At 30.2% G+C, this 26,585-nt stretch overlaps 1 protein-coding gene across 5 annotated transcripts in view; it reads left to right on the plus strand.

Moving 5' to 3' along the window:
* The window catches only part of LOC126896854 (rap1 GTPase-activating protein 1), a 116,037-nt gene that overhangs the window by 86,417 nt on the left and 3,035 nt on the right, over positions 1-26,585 (plus strand). For 3 of the 5 annotated variants that reach the window (XM_050669981.1, XM_050669982.1, XM_050669983.1), the window contains exons 4-5: positions 15,185-15,451; positions 25,614-25,790. In XM_050669981.1, the coding sequence (XP_050525938.1) occupies positions 15,185-15,451; positions 25,614-25,790 (444 nt within the window). Of the gene's footprint in view, positions 1-544; positions 702-9,523; positions 9,856-15,184; positions 15,452-25,613; positions 25,791-26,585 lie in introns of those variants that run through there. The other 2 variants (XM_050669984.1, XM_050669985.1) reach the window with 2 other exon arrangements.

Here is a 26,585-nt window from a genome sequence, read left to right on the forward strand (position 1 = left end):
ATCACGTGTATTTACACTTGCTTTAAAATTATTAAATTGCTAAGCATTAATGTTTATAATTCACAAAAGCCATTTAAATCCAACTCATCTTGTTTTAACACGTGGAGCATCATAGTTTTAATTAAATAAATTAAAATAAATTAAATTTTTTGGCGTACAACAATGTATAAGATTTAAGGTAAAACTTACTTATTTCCATTCTGTTGTAAGAACTTGGTGACCCATTATTTGAAATAATTTTTCTTGATAGATATATTTAATACTATGCTAATAAAATTTAGTTTAAAGTCATTTATGGTTATTATTTTTAGTTTAATTTTTCAAATTGCGAATTATACAGCACATTATTTTTTATATTATTGTGTTGATTGGGTGTACGCTATTCATCATATCCACCTCTGCGGCAGAGACGGCTTTTAAGTTTACACAGTTGGTATCCTAACCGTACCGGAGGGGTCTAACGACGGCAAATCATTAAAAAAAAAAATAAAACAAAAACACAAACTAGGGGGGCACCTTCATTTCTAGAGATATTTTATAGAAAACTGTAACTCTGTACGATAATACCTGTGCCGGTTTACGGTTTCGAACGGAAATCGTAGTAACGTATTATGATGCGTTCAATGACGCGAAAGTCACACAACAAGAAGCCCGTTATCAAAGAGCCCATGGTCGAGGCTATAGAGGAACAAGATGAGGACGTGAGTAGTTCAACTCTTGAATTTTTGATAGTATTCCATGTAGAAATATTTAAAAAGGGATTCTTAATTATACTATTAAAGTTTTCTTAAAATTGATTGACACAACGTTGAAATATATATTTTTATTCAAAGTTAATTTTTATACATTTTTATCATATGTTCTGTCAGTAGCTGTTTATTAAAAATTATTGATTTCCAACTGCAGCTAAGCTATAGCATATAGATATAGCTATAGCTGTAGACCTATAAAACATGGAATCATATCTGTTAAATCAAACTTGTATTTTTATATCAATTGAAAATTTGTATTCCGACGTCGTATAAGATAGAGTAAGAAAGTTCTCTTCGTCCATCTGATCATACTGTTCTTGTCAATGACAACAGAAATTTTTGTCCGTACCACTCATTATCTTCCGTTTTGATTTTTCAATCTAGGTCGTTTAATATTAGCTATATAATATTTATATTATTATAAACTAGCAAATAAACATTTTTAGGAATGATTTCTCATGGTGTGGTATGAGGGACGGCGTGGTCGAGACGGTACGCGGCAGTACTTGATGCGTACCGTCTCGGGTTCGAAACTCGGTCACGGGCGGTTTCATTTGACGAGTGAGAGATCAGTTAGATAATTGGAATCGCCATCCTTCTATCCGGTGACGCACTAAACTCTCAATCCGGAGTATCAATGGTTAAGAAACCTTCTCATTTGGAGTAGGCCGCCATGACCCTTAATGGGCTTAAAAAAGCGAAGAAAAATTATTTCTCACGAATTTTAAGGTTACTTAATCTTACAATTTTTTTATACCAGTAAAACGATTTGTTTCTATCTTAGGATAATATAATAATGTATTTAATGGATACTGAATGATTTTTCCAGTAGAGAATGTGACGTTTTACTGAAAAACATGAGCACTAGCGGTGTTTATTTCACTGTACTCAGTCTACAGTTGTATAATTGTGTTTTATTTTTATTTAATGAACCTCGGTTTGATACTCCGAATAATAGAAGTAAAATTCTTTGATACTATTTTTGCTTACATAGATTGTATCATCTAAAATAACCGCTAGTGAAATATTCTCCTGTCTTTATTGAAGCAAATAATAGATGCCTTGTTATTACTATAGAAACGATATCATTGACCCCGACATCATCTGTTGGTGCATTGTCACTCTTAATACAATTTAGGAGTGATAAATGAAGAGTAGGCAATGGTAAATATTAATCATGATTAATGCGCTAAAAAAGTTTTTACTTTTTAATAATTATCGGGAATTGTACTTTATGTAGTATATCCTTCCTAATTATTGATCATTTTTACGCATGTGTATCAGGTAGTTTACACAGGAGATATTTATAGTCTCAAAAAGATCATTGGCCTTTTAAAATTAAACAAATATTTGCAGTTACATTATAGCTCATAATGCAGACATTAACGATCTTTATTCACGTTATTACCTTGTATAAACAAAACACAAGCAAACAAATTAATTCTGCGATTTTAGGGTTCATCATTATTGATTATAAAACTTGATGATTTTTTTTGTTTTTCTTTAAAAATGTACAATTTGATATCAATTTTAATCATTGACTACCATTGTATTATTATATGGCTATATTTTAATGGGTGGACACATTTTGTAATCAATTTTTAAAAGTATTTTATACATTTTACAGTTAAAAGAAGAATATTCTTCAAAGTATAGCCTTATTAGAAGTAAGAATATTTTTTATACCATAAGTTTGAAGGAGGTTTCCTGCTGATCTGGTAAAATGGCAACTTCCGATAAATAACGAGAGAAAAATTTTCCGTACTAACACCTTGACAAAAAAGCAATCAATTACATTTTTTTATCTGCTTGTTTTTTTCTTTTGACGGTCTTTGAAAATAACAAATTACTTTTCGTATAAAAGTTGATTAAAAATTAAAAAGTATTTTTATATTCAGGCTTCATGCTGCCAATTCGATATGCTTAAATAATTTTTCTACTAAAAAACGTAACTATGAAATTGGTGTTTTTATAAGTGAACAGGATTGTGGAGGAGTTAAATGTTCTACGCGTTATACGTCTGCTGCCATGAATAAAAATGTCTACTAATAATCTGGGTGGTCTAGTTACCTATTACTGCATAGTGCACATAACTTATAAAAATAATTAACTTTTTATGAACGACTACATTGGTAAATTAGTGGCACATTACTCCATTATTGTTTATTTTGAGTTTAAAGTCACTAAGTAATTATGTTTTAAAGAAATGTGTCTAAAGTCAATCTTTAAGCCGTAAGTTGCCCGCAGTTTCACTTGATAAGGCTTACGAATAAACTGTATTATCTTAAAAAAATGTTTTTAGGTCTGTTTCTAGTCATATGAAATGAAAAAATAAACTACTGTCATATTCATACATTCGACCTAGTTTTACAACATTATTATGTAAAATGAAAATTGTGCGGATGTTATAAATAGTATTTCTTAAATGTATTTTCATTTGATGGGTTCTAAACTTGTATTGCTGCAACTCAGCAGAAACTTAGTTTACACTTGTATATACATGATCATAATAACCAAGATAATCAAGAAACTCTGGACTTTAAAACTACATAAGCCAGATGTAATTATTTTATTTTCCAAAACTTAACATCAATTTATACATCATCAGATAAGAGAAATTACAAAATAAAATTAACCATACATTGTTTCCATGTTATGCTGACCAAGGGGTTGTGTATTGTAGTTGAATTGAGTAAGTATTACATTAGATATCATAAAGGTTTTGTATTACCAAACAGGATTCAAATAACATTATGAAATCAGCTGTCGTTTAAAAGAATTTTTTCTACTACGCACCCGATGTGACATGTGTAACGGACCTTGTAGGCTGTTATAAACATACAGTGGTCACATTACTCAGTGTATCACGATAGGCTTTTTTTATTTGCAATAGATTTAGGAAAAGAACATCAGAGATTTATTTCCTATTTTTTGAACTGAACTACTCTTGTTTTTTAGTCCCGTAACTTAGGTTAAATTGCACCATGCAAATTTAAACGGATACAAAAATATCTTCTTTGAAACCATATTAAATTGATAAATTTACCAAGTTTAAAGTACTTAAACAATTATGTTTATGTGTATTGTATGTTTATTATGCACATATTTAAAAAAAAACAATACAGTTGATAAAATTTGTTTAAATATATTGGTTTTCCAATAAACATTCTGTAGGTTTACTTAAGAGATGAACGTATTATTATTTTTATAAATGGAAATAAATAAATAGTACTACGTGCATTGAACAGTAAATATACCTATTACACTGTGTGTGTGAAAAATTATTGAACACTGGCGTGTGCTTCAGAAAACAAAAATCCAGTATTGATATCTTCCATGTATCTAATAAGCTGGTCACGTGCATTACTCAAGTGCACTAAACAAACACTTCTTATCGAGATAACATAACAGACAAAACGACTCATATACTTCTTGAATATGGCACATTAATATTTTTTAAATCGTATGGTTTACCTTTTTTAATTTTTGTTCTTTTATCTTCTTTTCGTTTCGTGCTTTTTTACACGGAAATTGATGCACCCACATTGTTTAAATAAAAGAAATCCTTATCGCTATCACGTTTCAATTAAATATACACTTGAAACAATTTTCCCATGAATCTAAACGTGTCTTATTCTTTATTCTAATAAGGGTAACTTGTTTAAACCCATATTGTCCATATTAACCCAACATATTGTCTCATGTATAATTTGATAAGTAGCATGAAATAATAATTTTGGAAGCTTTTATGGAATATACAGTGCCATTATATCAATACAAAGTATTCCGATAAAAAACTTACATTTTTTGACTGGAGAGCACATATAAAGAACACTTAATGCCTATTGGGACTAGATATTTTGGCCATTTACCAACAACTTAAATAATGTTTATTACACTGTTAATATTTTTGAGTATTAATCCTCAAACACTCCAAGTAGAATAAATTAATGTAGTTACTCAGTCAGGTTTTTTATCATTTAAATCAAACTTAAGCTATTTAAGTCTGAACTAAAGTATTTAATCAACAAATATATACTTAAGAATTGTTTACAACCATTCAACATCTTATATGCAGACTTATTTAAAGTAAATCTATGTCTTTAATTTTCTCTTATGACGAGAATTGTTTATTACAACTATTATTCATAAATTAGTTCAAAATAGTTTGCAAATAGATTAATATTAAACTATAAGATTTTTTTTTGAAAATTTATACAGAGTGATTCATTTAATACCACTTAATTAGTCGAAAAATTAAATACAACATTGAAATTAAAACTTTTTTGTTTCTTTTGTATACAATATTTTTTAACTTATCAATTATAAAATATTTTTACGATCCTTTTTTATAGTATTTTTGTTTATCACTTATACCTTATAGGGATGTCAAACAGAGCTATGTAGGGCATGCAATAATAATCAATTAGGCCTGGATGGGTATAAGTCATTAGTCAGGGTCTGTCCAGGCTTTAAAAAAAGTGTCTGTTGAACGGTTAAACTAAAGCACATCAAATTCCTATGTTTCCTGCATACAAAAAAATTAAGAGCAATTTAACAATGTACTCATGCAATTTTTATTGAACATATTTTGGGTATTTAATTACATATATTTGTTATGATAAAACGATATTTTTAGCCATTATATCTTGTAACTTTTTATTATTAGTTATCATGAAATCTGCAGTTTGTTAAGATTTGTTGTTATTATTATTATAATATATGGTAAAAAAATTAATGAGTTGGTCTTAAAATTTGTTCAAAACATAAAATTAAAAGCTCTGATATCAACTTTATGTTTTTAAATAGAAACATACATAATTATTATAAATAATGGACTAATCGGAAAAATGACTGGTCAATAACTTTTGAATCAGTATTTTGGAAAATTTTGGCATTATATTATTATTATTATTATTTTATACTTAGGACGGGGGTGAGTACGGCCAAAAAATGAATAGTTATACGAATACCATTCATGTGTCACCTCCAACCATCACTATACAATCACTCAAAATTATTTTCATTTTTCGATTAGTTGAGTGGCTTCATGACAAATGAATCACTCTATGTATGAACTCGATAATTATAAAACAACATTGAAATGTCTTAAAATATTTTACTAACTAATCCAATTACCTATTTAATACAATATACACATAAAATAAAATAAATAAGAGGCACTTGCAATTACGCGTCATTTTGCAAATCGATATTTACTTGGCTTTGCTAAATTTAAAAGCAAACTCATAAAAAACTGAAAGTGTACTACACTAACTACGTAATTTGCATGCGTTGCAAACATTATGAATATCTTTATACTTCAGTCGTACGTGATCAAGTTATATCCAATATTACGAACAGAACGTCATCGTTACTAATATAATGATACCAAAAGGTCACGTGCAAAAATATAAACGCAATGTAATAACACAAGTCCATTCAGTTCAATGTTCCTATTGCAAATTCGGGAAAAAATCCATTTTCTGTGAAATTGTATTACTCATTTAAAAAAGATTAAAAATGAAAAAGAAAACACTTATTAAAATAACTCCTACGATTTATTGTTATATTTAAGTTATGTAAACTCAAGTTCATTTGTCAATTATAAAAAAATTAAGCTACTGTTGTAATATATTTAGACCGTTTGGGTTATATAATTTGTATACAATTCTTTCGTTGAGATAAACACCAATGATTATATCACAACAAAATAAGTTAACTAAAACTTTCAATAGACAAATTTATATAATTGAAGTTTTCAGTTTTTATTTCTATTAAACTATTTGTAAAATAAGACTTCATTTTTAAATGTGTAAAGCCAAATAAATTTCTTTAACAGTGCGTCAATTGTTAGTGTTTTTATTTTTCATAGTTTAGATCATCTACTCGTGTTTCTAGTTTATTACAAATTACTACAAAAGTAGTAATTTGTGAAATTTAGTTTTTTTTCATTGTGAAAAAAAAACATGATATTAACAATTATTTTTTTCGAGACACGGTATTTACAGTGAAATATGACTTTAAACGCTTACGAGAACGTATATTTAAGTAAATTATATCATTAAAAATAATTTATCATCAGATTTTTTAATAGAAAAATTCGCTTTCTGACTAACATAACATAGAAAATATGCCACTTTTTATAGACATTTAATATACTTGGTGCATTCTGTATTTTACTAATTTTCGAAGAAATAATATGAACCGATACAATATAATTTAGTTGTTTAAAGTATTAACTGCGAGTAAGAAATGTATTGTTCTCGAGAAAAACAGAAAGTGTCAACTTCAAAGAGAGAAATTATATATTTTATTGTTGTTCAACTGTTTTATTCCGTTCGGTATATACAGATCTGGGTATACAAAAAAAACAAAACATATTTGTATTAATTTTTATGATTTTGCTTTTAAAAAGGTTTAAGAGAATTAATGCTTTTACATGTTTAAGTTTGATGGGTATACGTTTTAATGCTATCAAGAATATTAATTAGTTTTATAAAACACAGTAAAATTTAAAAACAAAGTACGTTGCGCTGTGTTTAGAATTTAATTGTATCATATATTTTTAGTTTTTTTTTTTTAAATATTTAATGTATAAACACACTGATTGCATTTACACACAATGCGTCGGTAATTTAAGTAATTATATATAATTAAATTGGGTGTCTGATAAGTCAGTTAGTTCCCATGTATTATTCACTCGAGTGTCTTTAGCACCAGACTGTGAGAAATAAAAGCATATCGCAACTACACAACTGTTTTGTCGCATTAAATCTTTGTATTGTCAAATACCACTTCACTTCAAGGATTATGTCCACATACGTCAAAATTCGAAAAATTTCATCGGCTTGGAAACGATTTAAGCCTTCTAAAATGGATTATAGTTATGCTAACTTATTGTTATAACGTTGACCCTATTGTTGGTCGTAAGCGCCGAGTTGCATTTTATTCAGTGCTTCTACACACGAGGTACCCTTGGCTCTATGCGGATTTTGTAAAAAGTACATCTGTCCAGCAGTGTGTAGTAACCCCCTCGGTGGTACAATAAATATTAACATGGCCTATAGAAATAAATAAAAAAACTAAACGCACAATCGGGCGGTCTGCCAACCAACATAATATGTTATATATTATATTAACAACTGTTAATTCTTTCTGAGTATGTAATGTCCGAATAAATGTGATACCATTCGTGGTGGGCCCATGGCGTAATAACGTGCACTCATTTCAAGGATAAGTCACAAAGTAAAGACCTCACTGGTGCAATATGTATAAACCATTAGGTTCGTTTGTGGTACGCCTTCTATTCACGTGAATTCTGCGTTGGATGAAAATATATTCAAATATTTTTTACATTAAAAACAACAATATATCATTCTATTCTTAAATACCACATAAGTTCATGAGTTATATCATCGTTGTGTGACGTGTGCATACTGAAGTACAATACTCATTTTATTACGGTTTGGCGGCGAGTATATAAATAATTTACATAATGTTATTAATCAACTCTAAATTTTAATACATATTTTAGTGTATTAATATTTTTTAATTAACAAAAACCGTTTTTTTTTTTTGTAACTATTGAGTTGTTCACTCAAGATACAATGACGTTATTTTCTAATGAAATTCCATCAGTATTATTTTTAACTGTTGTTGATAAGGTTGTTATTTTTAGTTTTTAAATTTTAATTTGCAAGAGGTTGGCAAATATTCTACTCAATATTTCAATTTTCGTGTGCCATTCAAAATCATATAAAATATAAATTCAATGATATTCAATTGCAGCATTTAGTAAATTAATTTTTCCGGTGTTGTAAATAGACGATATCTTAAATTCTACTGCAATTCCTGAAAAAATGTCTGCCAGAATTTTTATATTTTTTTATTCGTACAAACTAATTGAAACATATTAGTTATAAAATAAGAAGTATAAGCACTTCTAGTTGAATTTAGATTTTAGTACGTAAATATTTAAGAGAGATATTTTGTTTGTGGTCATGTAAAAGTATAGTGAAACAAAGAAATTGTTGTTATTAGTTGATCAAATAATGATTTTTAAGAAGTCACGGTTTTTTACGAAATCATAACCACACAATCGTGTTGTTTTAATGTTAAAATGACCTATATCCTAATATTGCTATAAATACTTTAAGGCAATAAGTTAAAAGCGCTGATATCTCCGATAGAATAACAAACCATCGAATCGTGACAACGTCTAATATATCATTACGGTCACTTATGGCGGTTATCTGGAAAATGGATTTTTACAATGTTAATGGAGTATAATTAACGAATTAGATATAATTGTGTCGTGCGCCTCATACTAGTGTAGTTTTTACCTATGCTTTCGAGTAACAGGTATTAGCTAATCGATTGATTAATTTTGGGTAATGGGATTGTTGAAACAAAACTTAATATTTTGATAAAACCGTCGAGAAACGTACACTTGTATTTTTTAATAATAAGTTTTGGTTAATTAAATTTTTTCCGTGTTGAAATCTTTTGGTGCTGTGGTTTTTTTGAAATCATTATTTTATTTCGCTTTAAAAAAATTAAAAATAAAATTTTCTCGGTTTAATATAAACAGAAGGTGGCAGACAAATGTTTAGATTTTAAATCAATGATCAACTACCTTTATTACGGCTACCTAATAATATCATTATCTTTTAAACATACAACGAAGCAAACGGTCGCCGCTTATCGACAGCTGGTCGATCTACCGGGTGGGGGAGAAGTGCTTCGGTGGGCCGTCCGCCGAGCCGGCTGGTCTAGTTACCCGCCGACCGGTGTCCTTGGTGTTTGTGCGCGTCCGTACAGACATGTGTTCTAGGCCGACTACGATGTTAAGTCATTGGATTTTTTGTCGACCCATTGAGTAATCGTAATCGGCGTTTGGTACGTTTGTGATTTCGCGAGTGGTTTTTTTAAGTACTTTATCCGAACCGTCATCACGACGGCTTTGAGAACAGTTCGGCAGACGTCCTGTGTGGACGTTCGAGACTCATCTAATTGGATTAATTCAGTCATGGGGGTGTTGAAGTGGAGAGAACGACATGGAAGTCGTCACAGCCAAAGTTCCGAAAATTTTAAAGTTCAGGTAAACCGTCTAGCAATGAGTGTTTATTCGCATTAAAAGTTTAGAAATATCGTGTTTCTTTGAGTGTAGAAAAATATATTCCCAACAAAATTGTTTTCACCTCTTCTCCGTGTTTAATTTGGCTGATTCCTCTGTTTCGTGAACATACTTGTACGTTTCTATTTTTCATCGTCAGTGAAATATATCGTCATGCTGCGTTGTAGCCGTGACATATATAAAATGACAGATGAAAATAATGTCACATTTTTTTTATTGAATTTTTTCGATACTTAAATAATTAAAAGTTCGCGCCCGACAATAATCCATCGTCGTTAAGTTAAACAAATTGGAAAAAGTTACTACTACTCGCATAGCAACGGCTCAAGTTAGATGACCTTTTCACAAAATTCGATCCTGTATAGTAGTGAAAATATATCATCAGCTGACAAAAGTTGAAACCGCGTTGACCTCACTTGCCAACTTTTAATATCATTATTAGTTTGCTTATGAAAAGTGACACTTGTTCACATACGGGTACTAATTATGCACAATATAATTTGTTAGGTTATCATCTAGCTAACGTGTTAATGTATTTAACGTGTGTATTTGTTAGTGTAAATTTGAGGGTAACATACATGTTTTGCGCTGTTTAATAACGGACAAAAAATTTTATCTCGAGCCTGTTTGATTTTAAATATTACACACCTATAGATACCTATTAGACACTGCAATAGTATTCGTATAATCCACCCCATCTGTACCCCAAGGGTAAAAACGAGCATCCGGTCGTTGTTCCCCATTGTACTGTATTTCTCACGTTTCGATTCTCACCATTATACAGACACACGTATCACACAGCCACTGCAGTAACAACAACAGCTAGTACGATCAGTTGTGGTGATAATGTTATTGAAGCGAACCAGCAGAGTAGAACGGCCGTCATTTCGCGTCTGATTATTGGCGCAACATAAAGTAGTAGTAATGTAACCACGTAGATACGTATAATTGCAGACCAGAAGCACAATGAGATCGGACGCATTGGTATTTGTTAACAGAAAAATAATTATTTTCTTATTGGTATCCATCACGAGGAAGTAATACAAGAGAAAGCCCAAATAGTGGTCAATTGGGTGCAAAATGCGCGCCGCCGTGAAAACGAGAGAAAGGTCTGACCGGTTGGAAATAATAACACTCTGTTATGTCAATACACGTTGTCGAAAAATTATGATTCACCGCTAGTAGCAGTACACTCGTATTAAATTTTGCGTGCAATTCTTTTTACCGAGTCCATTTTTCATACACACTTCATATCAGCTGTTGTCTCGGGTTTCTCGTGAGTCATACACGAGTCAGGTGCTTCACGGTCGTCCGGTGTCGTGTCGCGAAATCCTCATCCGGGTGGGCGTTTCTACCGGACCAAGTCATTCGACACCTTGGGCTTCACGCACGAGTCTTTACTGCTGCGCCCCTTCGTTCACAAATCAAACTAATTATGTCCACCGCTTGCTTAAGAAACCCTAGCAATATGTGGGTGGTCAATGATTTACCCTTAAGTATTAAATACGGGCATTTAAGGTTTCTTTGCCCACTATAATTTTTTCGATATTTTTTTTACACCAGGAAAATACTTAATTACTTTACTATAATTTTCGTTCAGAGCAGTTTTAAACGTTAACCTTCAAAAGAGAAGTTCGCGTTATTGTTGAAAGATTGTGGTGATGGTAACCATTATTACTGGTCGTGAAAACTAGGTGTACCAAAATAAATCTTAAATCACGTTGTAAACTGATTTATCTGCATAAAGAAACTGTGCCATTGAAATTCCTATGGGACCCAAAGGCTCTGGATTATCACAATGTTTTATGTCCAAATCATTGGGTAATCATGAGCAGTAATTTTAACGGTTGAACTGTCCACTGAGTGTTTTATTGATCTATCTAAAACTACAGATTTTTGTGCGCGTTAAAAGATTCATGCTACGGAATAATCTTTTTACAATTTGTTTACCATTTCTGTTAAAATACTATGACATGCATTTGACGTTTCTCAGAATATTTTAACATCAAAGAGTAGTCTTTAAAACGTTAATTTATATACTTATTTGCCAAGACACTAATGTGGCGTATAGTAATATGTATTGAAGATTTAGTTTCAAATAATAAATTCGAGTACTATTCCACTGGAACTTTTTGGCAACTGCTCGCGAGTTTTATTCGGATTATTACGCTACAGCTTAACTCGCATAGTCAAGTTCACTTATCTTGAACGATTTTCAAAATCAAATGAATTGAGTTTTTTTCTAATTCAAAAATTGTAAATGTAAATGGAATGTTGTGTTTATATTTTAAGTTCAGTCCTTTTGTAAAAAAAAAAAAAAAATCAAGTGAAAAACAAGAAATTCAACAGAAATTCATGTTTTCAATATAATCGAAGCCTAAAACCTTAAGGAACGTTTTTGTTTACTTTTCTATATAACGTGTTGTTTTCGTGTTTTGTATTTCATTGTGTGAAACAGCTACTTCTCTAATCATAACAAAAACCGACCGGCGTTAAATGCAAGCGCTTATGGAACGATATAAAAATGTATTCCTACAAGGATCGTTGAACCTGGTCGCACTCAATTTACTCTCCGTTTGCCTAAAACTAAATATAAATATATCACGGCCATGTTGGAAATATACCGTATTCTGGAGCTATTGACAACTCTAGTGAAATGCGCACACTTTGACGGGTGGCAGGTGTGGTAATGGATCCGAGTTCATTTTCCCCACTCCGAGGGAGGTCGAGTAAAAGCACTTTACCGAGTTCGTGGAGATTCTTAAACATCGCATTACTCTATAGATTTATATATATAAGATTTATGCAAAGGACCTACGCTGTTAAAGCTGGCTATGCATAAATCATTTAAAAGGCGCTTATAGTATTTTCGTATTCACTTCCCAGATGTTTTCTATTGAGACAATATTATAAAAACCTTCTCTTTCGTCCTCGTTGTTCTCGCCGTACACGATATAAATATTATTTAGCTCTTCTCTCCTTCCTTCTCCTTGATACGCATAATAATCCGACGACAACACAACATTTCATAAGCTAAAACGGTTCTCATTGTACAGTTCTTTATATGATATATAGTCTAGTGCGTTGTTACGGGCGATGGACATTGTAAGACTTTTCAAACAAAGACACAAATTAAAACAGCCCCATTTGATAACAATATAAAAAAGGCGTTGAGTAATCGTATAGTGGGCGACCGTCTCAGAAAATAATAATTATTGGCGAACAACGACATCGCCTTCACTCGTACGAGATGTTCATGATAGTCCTCTGGCGACTATAACGTGACGATTACATGCAATTTTACGTGCCTATGAATTATTCAACGTCCTCACGAGTTAGACGTTTGTGTCTTTCACATTTTCATCCAACACATTACCCCTTGAATTTCCCACCGTATTTTACTGCAGGATTTTTTATTGTATGCTGAGGCATTTAAATTTCAAAAGGTCGTTATGTACAAAAGGGTTTTGCAAAATAGCGGTTTAAAAATGCGTATGGGCGCCAAAAAGACATGAACTCCAAAAGATTTCCGTTTAACACTAGCTGCCTTTTTAATCCATTAGAGAAGCACAATATTCTGGTTATAATATAATAGAACAGGGGACATTTTTAGGGTGTGTTGCAAGCCAATAGAATTAAAATCAAGAAGATTGAATTTAAACACAACAAACACGTGTTGTAGTAGATGTAAATATTTTTCGGTCATCGCTTATTAAAATATTTTTCCCAAGATACGTTATACATTCGACTATTTGACCGTAAATAATTTTTCGTCTAAATTTCGACAAACAATATGTATTATATATTAATGAGTAATAAATGTTTTGTAAATTACTATTTATTTTCAACGCTGTCAGAAAATATCATACCGTAAAAATATATGCACATATATTTCACATGACTGATGGTTAGATTAAAAAAAAAACCTCAAGCGTTTTTTCATAATTAAAACTAAAATAATGAGCATACCAAATCAAAATTCAATCACGTGATGGAATTATTCATGCAGTAAAAAATTAGAAAAATAATTACGCACTTTATCCCTTTTCTATTTTGATATTGACTTACTTATATTTTACTTGAAAGAGGAGAGTACTGTCCTGTCATCTGACATTTATTCTTAATTTATATTATGATTTTTTAGATTTTAAACGTAAAATGTTTATTTTTATTGAATTAGTAATTTATGTTGTTTTGCCAATTAAAAATATATACAAATTCAGTAATATTTTTTTTTGTTCAAGTGTTTACTTAAAAGAAATAAATTCAAACTACGAAATATTATACGGGATGTAAGCTTAAGTTCTTACATTTAAAATAAAAACGAGTATTAAAAACTGAATTATCATAAGTAGCATTATCTTTAGGTCGCTGAAATTAATGATGTACCCGACAAAAATGTATTTCCTGTTTCAAGCACCAATGAGAATGATGCAAACAATAAGCTTATAATTAACCTGGTGCTTTATCCAGTAGAAAATCCTAGTACCTAAATTTCCTGTGTGACGTACAGGAAACTAAGCTCACGGTCTGGTAGTCCACTGCATTAGTGCACCTAGATAAGTGCACGCTTTATATTACTTTGTTATCTTGGGTCTGTACATTCCCATAGTTATTTAATACCAGTAAAAAACAAGAAAACTGACATTTTAAGTCTTCTAAAAAAATCCAGCTAAGTCGTTTGCATTAAAATATTCAGGTTAATGACCTTATTGTTATGGAAGAGTTTCCATAAAAAAAACTTTTTCCGAAATGTTAAATACACGTCGCTCTTGTCAAAGCTAAAAAGGCTCATTTTAGTTATAAATGCAGTTTTAATGAGCAAAACGTAATTTTCTATTTTTTAACTATTATTCGAGTCTGAATAGGATTTTTGAATGGTCGTATCTTCATATATTCACTCTTTAGATGGTTGTTTTTAACAATGCCTAGAGCTATGTTATAATATTTATTATGTACGATGTGTACAGCCGCATAACAATCAAACGGCATTGTCAAGCCAAGTACGAATCATTTATATGTTTACAGTTAGATCAATTTCCCAATTTTTTCGCATAAGTATATGATAATAATATTAGGTTATAATGTGCAGGGCACGTTTCAAGGTTTTATCATCGTCTTTTCCTGCGTAAAACATAAGAACCGCTGCCAATGAAAGAATTTCTTGGTAAAAATATTACTTAAGATAATGCTTTGGTGCGAGCCAAATCGTTTTTTTAGATTTAAGCCGAATACATTATAGTTTGATATAAAATCAAGTCATACGCTAACAAAATTGTGTTTTCTGTTACAGACGTCTAGAGAGGATAAATCGACAACGGGTGCAGTACCACCTCCGGAATTACCGGCGGGAAATGGATCCCGTGAACTCCTGGAGGAGACGTTGAAAGGTCCTCGGCCTTATCCAAATATCGTTCTACCCACAAGCGGAGGTTTCTGGATAGATGGCCAGGACCAAAACGATTATGAAGCTACGGGTGCCAGTGGCCCCAGTACGTGGAATAACAAAATTGAAACCGATGACACGGCTAAAGCATATCGCAGATACTTCATGGGGAGGGTAAGCACTAAATTTGCTTAATATAATCATTCCGAAATTCGTAATAAGATTAAACTGATGGTGGTTGGTGTACATCTTATCCTAACGCGGGCCTCTCGACTTCTCTTACGCTATAATTACATTATGCGAACTACCGTATACTCAATACAGCTTCAGTATTATAATTTACAACGAAAACGATAAATTGTACTGTGCTCAACATGAGCAGAACCAGTAGAATATCAAAGTAATTATAATGAACTTTGTTTAGCTTCCCCTCGTGCCATCAGTTTAATCACAGGTAATATTATTTTGTTAATTATTTTGGACAAAGAAATCATAAAAGACAAAAATTACTTTAAAACTATGTAGTGTTGATGTGACTTTGTTTATAATGACAACATAGCCTTTGATTATCTTCCTTGAATCGTTAACTAAATAATAGTTTTCGGGTTACCGTAAGTGCTGTAATACCCACGTATTCTTTATTAAGTTAAAACAAAAATTTTCATTTTTTCTTTGTACCTCAAATGTATTAAAGAAGGATTAAAAAGAAAAGATTCATTTTGTTCAAAGTATGGAGAATTAGTTTTTGCTTTAAACAAAACGCTCTCATTCAATATTTTTGTGGGTCAAATAAGGTTTTCTTTCATACTATTTTCTTATTCGTTTATTTACCTACGGCGTATTAAAAGTACGTGTATTCAGTTTTAATATTGTGTTATTTTATTCACAACTACGTGCCAGTAAGAAAATCGATGTCATCCTTCGTTCATATTTTATTATCTGGTATTTTCTTATCGTGGCTTTACCGTTATTGGAAATCCTGTCGTGACCCTAGACGATTACGAAAGGGTTTAGTTGAATTGCGTGTTACAGCTATAAAATTTTATCGGTAGTGTAATTTACTGCATCAGGTACTCCTTTGAATAAATTTATGCGGCCGTTATGCTTAACAAAATTTCAGATAAATTTCACATTTGTCTTGATCATATTTTGACGGTTGTGCAATAGTTTTTTAATAATTGTTTTCACGCTATCTAAACAGAGCCCGAGTAATCTCTAGTGGTTAGCGTATAATGACAATGTGATTATTTTAATTGTCTAACCTACTTATACCCAGACGAGTATTAGACAACATTGTTAGACAATTTTACGATCATTGTCTAGTACATGGATTGTCTTTTAAACAATTTTTTTGTGATGAGTATATTACCAAACTACAAGAAGTGGATGACCTCACAAATTGTCAGGTCTATTAGCAGTAGCTGTCGAGGTGATCTTGCCGTGATAACTATAAAATTAACAAACAATAAAACTTACACAAGCATCGGGTGCGCATTAAATCAGTCTCGCTGATAGCCGTTTTACACCATTAAAGCATATTTCAATGATAGTATATCATTATTTCGTTTAGGTTTTGTTGCGCTTCAAATAGTAATTATAACTTGTGTTGTTGCTATTTGAATTCGGTTTAGTTATTTTCAAATAATACGTTGAACGAATTACACGATACTCAAATCAGCAAAAGCGTGTTCAAAACTCTATTCGTGGGAAAATGGTTAATCATACACTTGAATAAAAGCTCAAATTTCTGAATTAAATCAGCTATTTATTTAAAAAATCTATTATTGTGTTCTATAATGTTTTACTTTGGTGTTCACAATTCCATTATGTCTGCTTTTTGTATCTTTTTTGAGTGCAATATGCATTTATAATGTTTGTAATAACGTTCTAGTACGCCTACTGTCGTAGTTTAATATAAACAACAGCTGCAGTATGCACATTCATTCAACCTTGGAAATATAATATTTTTTACACCGTTTTATAGCGCAGAGGTATCTCGTAACAATTACCATCCCACGCCTATTTATTATTTATAGATGTATATTGAATTGTTGATAGCTTATTTTTTCTAGTTAGTGACTATCAGAACTTTTTAATACTTACGTTTTGTGAGTGGTTTTATCATCGGTTTTTTATCATACTAATAAAGAAGGGTTATTATTTTCTACGTGCTTCTAAACTATTACACTTCGTTTTTGCTTTTGGTTTGTCTCTTGCGCTGATAGGTTACATTGTTTTTTACTGTGGCTAGGTTAATTAGAAATTGTTGTTGGTCGTGAGTGAATAACGAGGTATTTACGATTTATAATTATATCTTGATAATCGCAAACACAATTCAACGTTATCCGTAATTCAAATCTAGAAAATGTTTATAACAACACCAAAAACATGACCAATTTAAGTTCTTTTGCGGTTTCTTACAGTTAGCCACGGTATTTGAATTACTATTGTAATTTAGTTGGTGTAACATTTCTAACAATCTCGTCAGAGAACTAGTCACTAATATTTTTCTATTAGTGGCTAATGAACATGTGAAATTAAGAATTATATTCTTGTAACTCTACCACAATTTATCAGATAACATTTGATGTTATAATTATTTTGTTTCTAAACTAAAATTATAGAAACAAAATGTTCATCGATGTAATAACACATTTAAATGTTTTATAACTATTTTAGTAGTAATTGAAAAGAAATAATAACAATTTTTTACTCATTGTTAATTAAGTAAATATGAGTAGTTATATAATGAATGTAATATATTTATCAAAAAAGTAAAACTATTAAGATAACTTTTTATGTGACGTGAAACTGAAGAATCACAACATTAAGTTAATAAAAAAAAAGTTCCTGGTACATGATTAAAGACAACTATATTTCGCGAAACTAACTGAATTCTGCATACTCTGTAAAATCCATTAAAAACTCAACCGCCATTCTCATTTTTAAATTAATGATGTCATTAAAAATGTAAAAAGCATTTTGGTCAACAAGTAACGAACTAGTTACATTCAATTTTTGTGTAAACCTTTGTAAAAAGTCGATGTTTTTAATTATTTACGAAAATATTTTTTTTTTTTTTGCTTTTACGTTGTTGGTATGATTAACTATTATTTCGCCTTAAGTATATATAGTTTTTGCGTGCTTTTGGTAGTTATTTGGGACTCTATAATTAGGTCATAAAAACCTATTTAAAAACAACCATTAGATATTACGCACAATGGAAAAACCGCTACTTTTCTTCTAATGGGTAAACTTTTTTTTATATACGTGTTACTCATTTTGAGTTAAAATGGCCAAATAGTATATAAATCTTGCTGTGGTCCCACAAACAAAGATCTATAAAAAACATTATCGATCATGTTACAAAACATTTGATGTGCACTGTATATATAAGTCACGTTTTCAGCACAATGGAGCACAATTGATCAGGTTTTCGACGAATTGTCTTCTTTATAAAATGGTGTTACACCTGACGACAGTTTTTCGACGGTTACGCATTTGAACACGAGTGGGCGGATGTTCTATTTCCGGCATAAGCACAGGGTAGTTATGAATGTTGAACATACATTATGGTTGAAGACAGGTGGTTGGATGACAGCAGGTAAAGGGAGAAATATACCATTTCATCTAAAAACGTGCTCGTTGCTCAATTCTTTTAGATTTTATGAAAAGCAAAAAGTATACACGTAAAGCAGCTGTCTCCCTTTAATTTCCACCTGCAATATGATGAGGGTTAAATGAAACAATAATTTTGTACAATGATAAACAAAGTTCTTTTCAAAATAATGTGCATAAAATGTATTTCTTTCTGTTTTCTTTGGAATTTTTGTTTATGTATTTTGTAAAAGCAAAACAAATGTCCACTAAATGTTTGATGCCTTAGTATTGATCGAGTCTTCAGTTGCGATTGGGAAAATTGAATGAAAAACACTTAAATTAATGAATGACCCAAAGTAATATTGCTCAAAAAGAAATGAAACCGAACAAATGTCTTTGATTATTAAAAATTATCAAAGACTTTTAATAGAGTAAAATTACTTGAAGTGACCTTTAATATCTACATTTATATACAATTACTAACGCGGATTTCTTTATGTACCATATTTAAATATCATCATAAAATTTAATTAATTAAATTAATCTTAAAACAATTATGAGTGTTTGAATATCGTCAAAACTACAACAGTGTTCTGTTTTCGTTCATATATTTATTTCTCTTTCATTAGCGTTTAATTAATTAAAACATATTTTGTGACAACTGATCTTGATTATCAGCGCTATGGTTGTCATACTTTTTTATTTGTTAACTTGCGCTGAGTGACATTTCTATTAGTATTTTTATACCTATTATTATCATATTAGACACATTTTATTACGCAAAACAATTGTAATAAAAATATTACTTACAACAATGGGGTTTCTCATAGAGTTTTTAAATATACTATATCTTTTCAATGTCCATGTAACATAACTTTATTATTATTGTGTCCAGACTTTCTTTTTGGAAAATTCTCATCAAAAACATCTCATTATTTATTTCGGGTTTCGAGGGAAACCTTCATGATGATTATGCAAATAATCTACCTTTATTTATTTGAGCGTAATTTATAGACTAAAAAAACTTTTTACTGGATGTTTTTCTATGAAAACATGTATTGACGAAAATCCAATAAGCTTTCATCACTAAGACTTAAATTTTTTTTTTTTTACTTTGAACATTCTACTGGGTTGTATAATTTTAATGGCGCGTCTTTAGCGTTAACTTATCTTTTTGGGTAGAAAACTACTCGTATATTAACATAATCATTAGTTGTAACATCTTGAGCTGTATAATTGATCAATTGTTCTTCCATTTGTTTTGTAATATGCATCTTTTGAATACAAAATAAATATTCCTTAACTGTTCAATAACAATGAAATATCCATATATTTTGAAAATTAAGGGTAAGTAAACGCACTTTACAAAAATAATGAAAGCAGAGTATTTTTACATTTTCACTGATAATTAAATAACGTGTTCAATTGATTTAAATTTTTAATTATATCTAACGTTGTACATTAGCATAATTCTTTCTTCGGTCAAATTTTTTATTTAAAAAATAAGAATACAGACAAAAACACACTTTTTTACGGTTATACAGTGGTCGCCACAATAAAATCTGACAGGCTAACATATACAAAAACGGTAAATCTCGGTGGGGAATTCTCATACCTGTTCATGACTTGCGTATACATACCATAATGCGAGTAAAATAACGCTATACACTAAACACGCCTACACGTTTCTTTTAGTGTTACGTGGTTGTGATATTTTTCCAAGATATCCAAAACTATGATAGGTCTATGACCCTTCCATTCAAAAAGAAATGTATAACATAATTGTCGCAAAAAGAAAACTGTCTCATTGCCCATTGTTTACGGTCAAATTCACTGAGTAATATTTTGAACCGAAAAACGTTATAGCCCCAAAACACAATATATGTTTAAAAAAATACTACACTTTATTAATACAGTAGTGTCACGCGTCGGCGTCGTCTTCTGCACGAATATCCATTGTTTTTCGTATGTGTTTGCCATATGGCCACTGCTTACAGTAAAAATATTTACTGGTATAATAGTTATATTATTTACGATAGTCTATTGTTCCATAATTGAGTGAGTCCAACTCTTTCTAACATACCCTGCTCTTCTGTGTTTATGTTTTAACAATGTAAAGGAGGTCTTGAAAATTCCTCTTGTACATCAACCAACCCTCAGGTTTCTGGTAAATAACGCTGCACCTTAGCACAAATAATTTGTTGATTAATATTCAACACCCTGATAATAGTGTGTGAGCGTAGGTTTATTATAATTTTCCAACAACTTCTAGAACGTGGGGGCGCAAGAAGCGATAACAAACATGAATATTATACCTTAACCAGTTGGTTTGTTTAATTCAAGGAAGTAAAGCTACATGGGGTGGAGCCAAGACATCCTGTGCGTAAAACAAACAAGCTTGCATTTACACATTTATTCGAGTTTACTACACAGTTACCATTGTAAAGTGTACATAAAGCGTATAAAGTCTGAACTTAGTAAAGTCATTAAATGTGTTTTTCATCATTGTAATATCATATTATTTTATACAAAGTTCAAATATTAACAATATCGTCACGTTCCTAAAAATATACTAATTAAATGATTCTACTAAGAAGTGGTTGGTCGATTACGACAACGATTAGTTTTTGTATTTCGTGTCAGAACAGTTATTTTATCGGTCCGACCATTATATACTGTCATCTAAATTCGCTGACCTTGTGCAAAATGTAGGCGTATAAACAAAGGCGTTTCCAAGTGCACGACTTTTGAGAGTTCTCCAACATTCTTAAAATAAAATTAAGTAAGAAAAAAAGATAATGAAAGTCAATGCTCCAAACCGATTGAAAGTCGTTAACTCCACGACTGACGGCTGTGACAAAATTGCTAACAATTACAGCTTTTCATGACACGCAAAACCTTGTTATAAGCAAATTACTTAAAAATCGACTCTGAAATAAAAATACAATGGTAGTTGGGTTATTTTTCTTCTAGGAGTGGTGCGTGAGTAGTAGCCTAAACATTCCTCGATCACCCACTTGACAACTTGCGACCAACGCGCATATACCGCCAATAGAATTTAAATAATTTACCCGTTTAGTTGATTCCTACCGGACCATTTACACATAATTGCTCCCTTGTATAAAGTCTATGCAATGTTATTAAATCGTCGAGAAAAAATCTGTCTCTTATATTCGAATCACTGTGGATAAATATTATAATATTTCATTTTTTACAACATTAATGTTATAGATAATTTTAAATCAAGTATTTGTTAGTAAATATTTCCATTCAATTCTTTTTAAATCAAATAAAGCTAACTTTTTTTAGACAATTTATCTTAAGTCACTCCCAAACTTTTTAAATTAACATTCTATTTCCCCAATCTATAATTAATTATTTTAACGTCTAACTGTCGCCATCATCAATTTATTGGCACAATACACTGACTGCTTCTTTGACGCTGAATGCCCTAATCGAAATGTCAGTTATAGTCGAACACCTAAATTGCTTTAGCTTTTTCAACAGCCGTCCGGGTTTTATAAACGTCTAATACCTTAAAACGTATTAGTATTATTAATACTACAATGCATCAGAAAATATAGATTTCTTTATAACAATGTTTCTTTATTAAATCAAACTTGGTCACATAAAATTATCCTAGATGATACAGTAGAAAAAATAATACTAAATTTTATCATTGCGTTGATCTAAACTGTTGGCATTGCTATGGTAACAAATATGTTAGTTATACATTAGATAATTGTAGGTCTGGTTGAATGAATACAAAAATATTCGATGCAGCAAATTTTTATAGTGGGTGACTTGAATATTTACGTTTTAGTGATGTCACGTCTATACACTCATGCAATTCGGCCGGCTGCACAGTAATTTATCATTAGCCGAGCGTAAAAAACCACCTAAGTTTTTGTCCGTAGTTCCTATATATGACTACATTATTCAACCTTCTTTATTTTATAAAAATCTATTCTAGAAAATCTATTGTTAAAAAATAAACCAACTAAAGTTCAGACGCTAATAAATTGATAATGTCTTTAAAAAGTACAAAAAAAAACCTTTATAAAAAGCTATTATTCTTTTAAATAACCAACCTCCCAAGTTGAAAATATATTTTATGATTCAGTGCTAGAATTTTCTTTTAACGAATCCATTTGAATTATTAATACAAAATCACGAATTAAAATACTTTTAATTGAGTTAATATTGAATCATAATTTTATTCTTTTTCGAATTTAAATTACTACGAAATAATTGATTTCTTTAAAATAAATTATTCTTATTTAAAGCTATTTGTTCTTTCAAAGTATTATTTATTTATGATAAAAAAATAGTGGTAATTTTCTTTAAACAGTCAATTAAGTAAATAATATTTGTTTTTCATCAATAAGAAAAACTCTTAAAATTAAATATAAATGGATTCATTATTATTTACTCCAATAAACTTATATAAAAACAAATTAATCAAATATCATCGAATATCATCGAATATGGATAGTCTTTTGTGTCCTTAATAATACTATAGTAATTTTATGGCTAAATTTTTATTTTAACAAACTAATTTATGGTTACTTGGTATTCTTAAGAAAACCCTAACAGTTATTTGCTTTTCAATAGTATAATATAACGAAATCGTGTGCGCTTTGCCGTATGTGTAAAAATAATAATATCGATTTCTTTTTCATGTTATTCGAATTGACGTTACTATTTTTTTTACCGAGTGTGTTACGTATGAAAATCGAAGTAAATTATTTTGCAAGGCATTGACGTGCGAGTAAAACATAACAGGTCCACAGCCACACATTGAAAAGCACTCGAGAGCCGATAATAGTCTGACAAAATTAAGTACACATATTGCCTTCGACAAAGTTAATATTTAGTGAACTGTATAATATTTTTTAAGTGTATGTTATATTATGTTATGCGTCAAAAATGATAAAATCAAAAAGATTTCATGTAATTTCTATAAAACCAGTTTGTTGAGATTATTTGTATTTTTAAGATAATTTCCGGAAACTATTAAACAACTTTCAATAATTTTTATTTGTTAAAAATTATTTAAATTTTAAGTTGAACTAACTGAGCAGTGTTAATCTAAAGCATTTAATATCTGATTACCATAATAAGCACTTATTATACCATAATTAGAAATAGTTGGATAGTATTATCATAAAATTTAAATGTATGAAGCAATTCGCAATTCGTTAAACCTTTAAATTATCCATCAAACTTTCACTGAAAATTGACTTGTAGTTTTTAATTTGTACCATGAAAATACATCAGTGTTATGCATAGTTATATTTTCTGCAAAACACAAACTATTAATAATCTAATCATAAATATTGATTTATTATGTTGAGGATGGTCTTATGATATTCGGCAAAAAACGAATTTTACGTTAATATGATTAAAACGTTTTATGCAATCATATTCAGGTCACTCAAAGTATCCGCAAAAGTTAATAAACCTAATGCTGTTGTAATAAAATTTTAACGTCTGTAATATTTATGTTTTTTTCGCATAAAATTACCACGCAATGTTGTTTGACTGCCTATTTTTTCGTTCTATATTTCTTATTTATTTTTAATTTAGTTAAGAGTTTTTCGTATAAAAACTTTATTATAATTTATTAAATTAATTTTTATACAAATATTTTCATAACTCTTTCGTTTCGCACTACATTTATTTTTTAATATTCTTCTCTTTTATTGTTGCCAAATTCTTCACAATAAAGGTTCACTCACTAAAAAACTAATGAACAAATTGAAAACTAATATGGTTTAAATTTTTGTGGGTAATCACATTTTATTAAAAATCATATTTAGTGTCAAAAAATTTTCTTTTTACTACGTAGTTGTCGTTAATTCTTATTATGCGCTTTTAACATTCTTTGCGGTATTTAGTTTACCATAAATTCCATTCTATCAAATCTTTGAAAAAACCTTATTTTTTCTGGTACTGTTACATGTCTAACGGTGACATGACACCTTTTTTTTTTTGTGAAGCCTTCTGAGGTTGTGACTACCGGATGTTGTTTTCTGAAAGCGACTTAATGCCTTTATTACCCAGTTGATTGTCCGTTTCGGTAGATGGTTACCACAGTGTCCATGGTCACCATGCACATTTCAAGATTCAAGGACAGGGACATTGAAACTAGGGAATAAATCGAGTGTCAATTATGTAATTTCCATTTGCGAAACACTCACGATATCGTGTGTTGATTTCGTTTTCCCATTTTTATGCGCACTCTTTGATTTTATTTTATTTCCATAGAACTTCTACTTAAACAAAAAAACATTTAACCAAATATAATTTTGCCAAAATCAATTTGTATTCTATATTAATGTTTAAAGTAACCGCAAATATGACTTACCATAATAATAACTATGTAATGTGTTATGAGAATGAGTTTCAATAGTATGAAGCACCAATGATTGTATCCTTAATTATATTAAGTATCCTAAGTTACTATTTAACTAACGTAAAAATAACAATGAAATATCAAGGTAATTTAATCATTAAAAAAGTCATCAATCAAACCAAAAAACATTAAATAATAGACAGAGACAGTTATTAAATTCAAGGTGACATTTAAATACATTTTATCGTATACCTAATATTTACTTAATTAAAAAGTATATAATTATGCTGTTGATGACTTTTTTACTGCTATCTTATTTCTTATGCCTACCTCTTTACACCGATTATTAAAAATGACTATTATTTTATATTATTTCAGGAACACTTCAACTTTGTGGGTACGGACGATCAACTTGGGCCAGTGTTGCTGAGCGTAAAGACCGAAAGCGTTTCTTCTCAAGAGCATACTCGGCTCTTACTGCGGTTGCGAACCGGTACCACGCACGAGTTAGTTCCATCAACGTGCGCTACATCTGTACCACACCACATGGCCAGAGTAAGTAAAATAATACAATATAATTTATCAAATTAGGGTCGACCACTAAAAAACCGTTGCGTAGAATGTTTGTTTCAAAATTTCCTATTAAATATGAAAATAATAAACTCAGTGGATAATAAAAAACAGCTGGAGCTTTGAAAATTAATCCACTACATATTTATTCTGACTAAAAAAAAATTAATTGTCTCTAAAAACTAGTACTTAGATTTACAATTTATACAAACTGTCAACAATATTGACATTTTTTGTGATAATAATACTTTTCCGTGGAAATGCTCTATTCAATGATTTCGTGAGTAGTTTTATGGTGGTAAAAATTTATTGCTGTAAATCATATTAGAAAAAATAATTATTTTTTTAGATCGAAAAATGATGAGTTCTTTCAAGGATTCGTTGAGAAATAAATCACACTGTAAATGTTCTAGTGGTATTATTAATGTTTTTTTTTAGTTGAATTTCTGTCTCAAATACGTCAGATTTAAAAGAAGACGTAGGATAAATATAAATGGATATAAACTACAAAATTGTTATACTTAACTCATGTTCAAGATGATGCCTTCTGTATTATTCATTTTTATACTTATTGTTAATATTCGTTCATTTTTCATAAGTGGAAATGGTATTTTTTTAATATTCTATAAGCTATTAAATGTTATAAGATTCAATAATCCTAGTGACGAAATCACTTCGTAATCAGTTTAAAGAAAGATTTTTTTCATTGTAAAGTACTCCCAAAAGAATCACATTCTAAAAGTTACGAAAAGTTTTATAAAAATGTATCGTAGAAGAAAC

Source organism: Daktulosphaira vitifoliae, unplaced genomic scaffold, assembly GCF_025091365.1.
Source record: "Daktulosphaira vitifoliae isolate Bord-2020 unplaced genomic scaffold, ASM2509136v1 Scaffold_1, whole genome shotgun sequence".
In the NCBI taxonomy this organism is placed as follows: Eukaryota; Metazoa; Arthropoda; class Insecta; order Hemiptera; family Phylloxeridae; genus Daktulosphaira; species Daktulosphaira vitifoliae.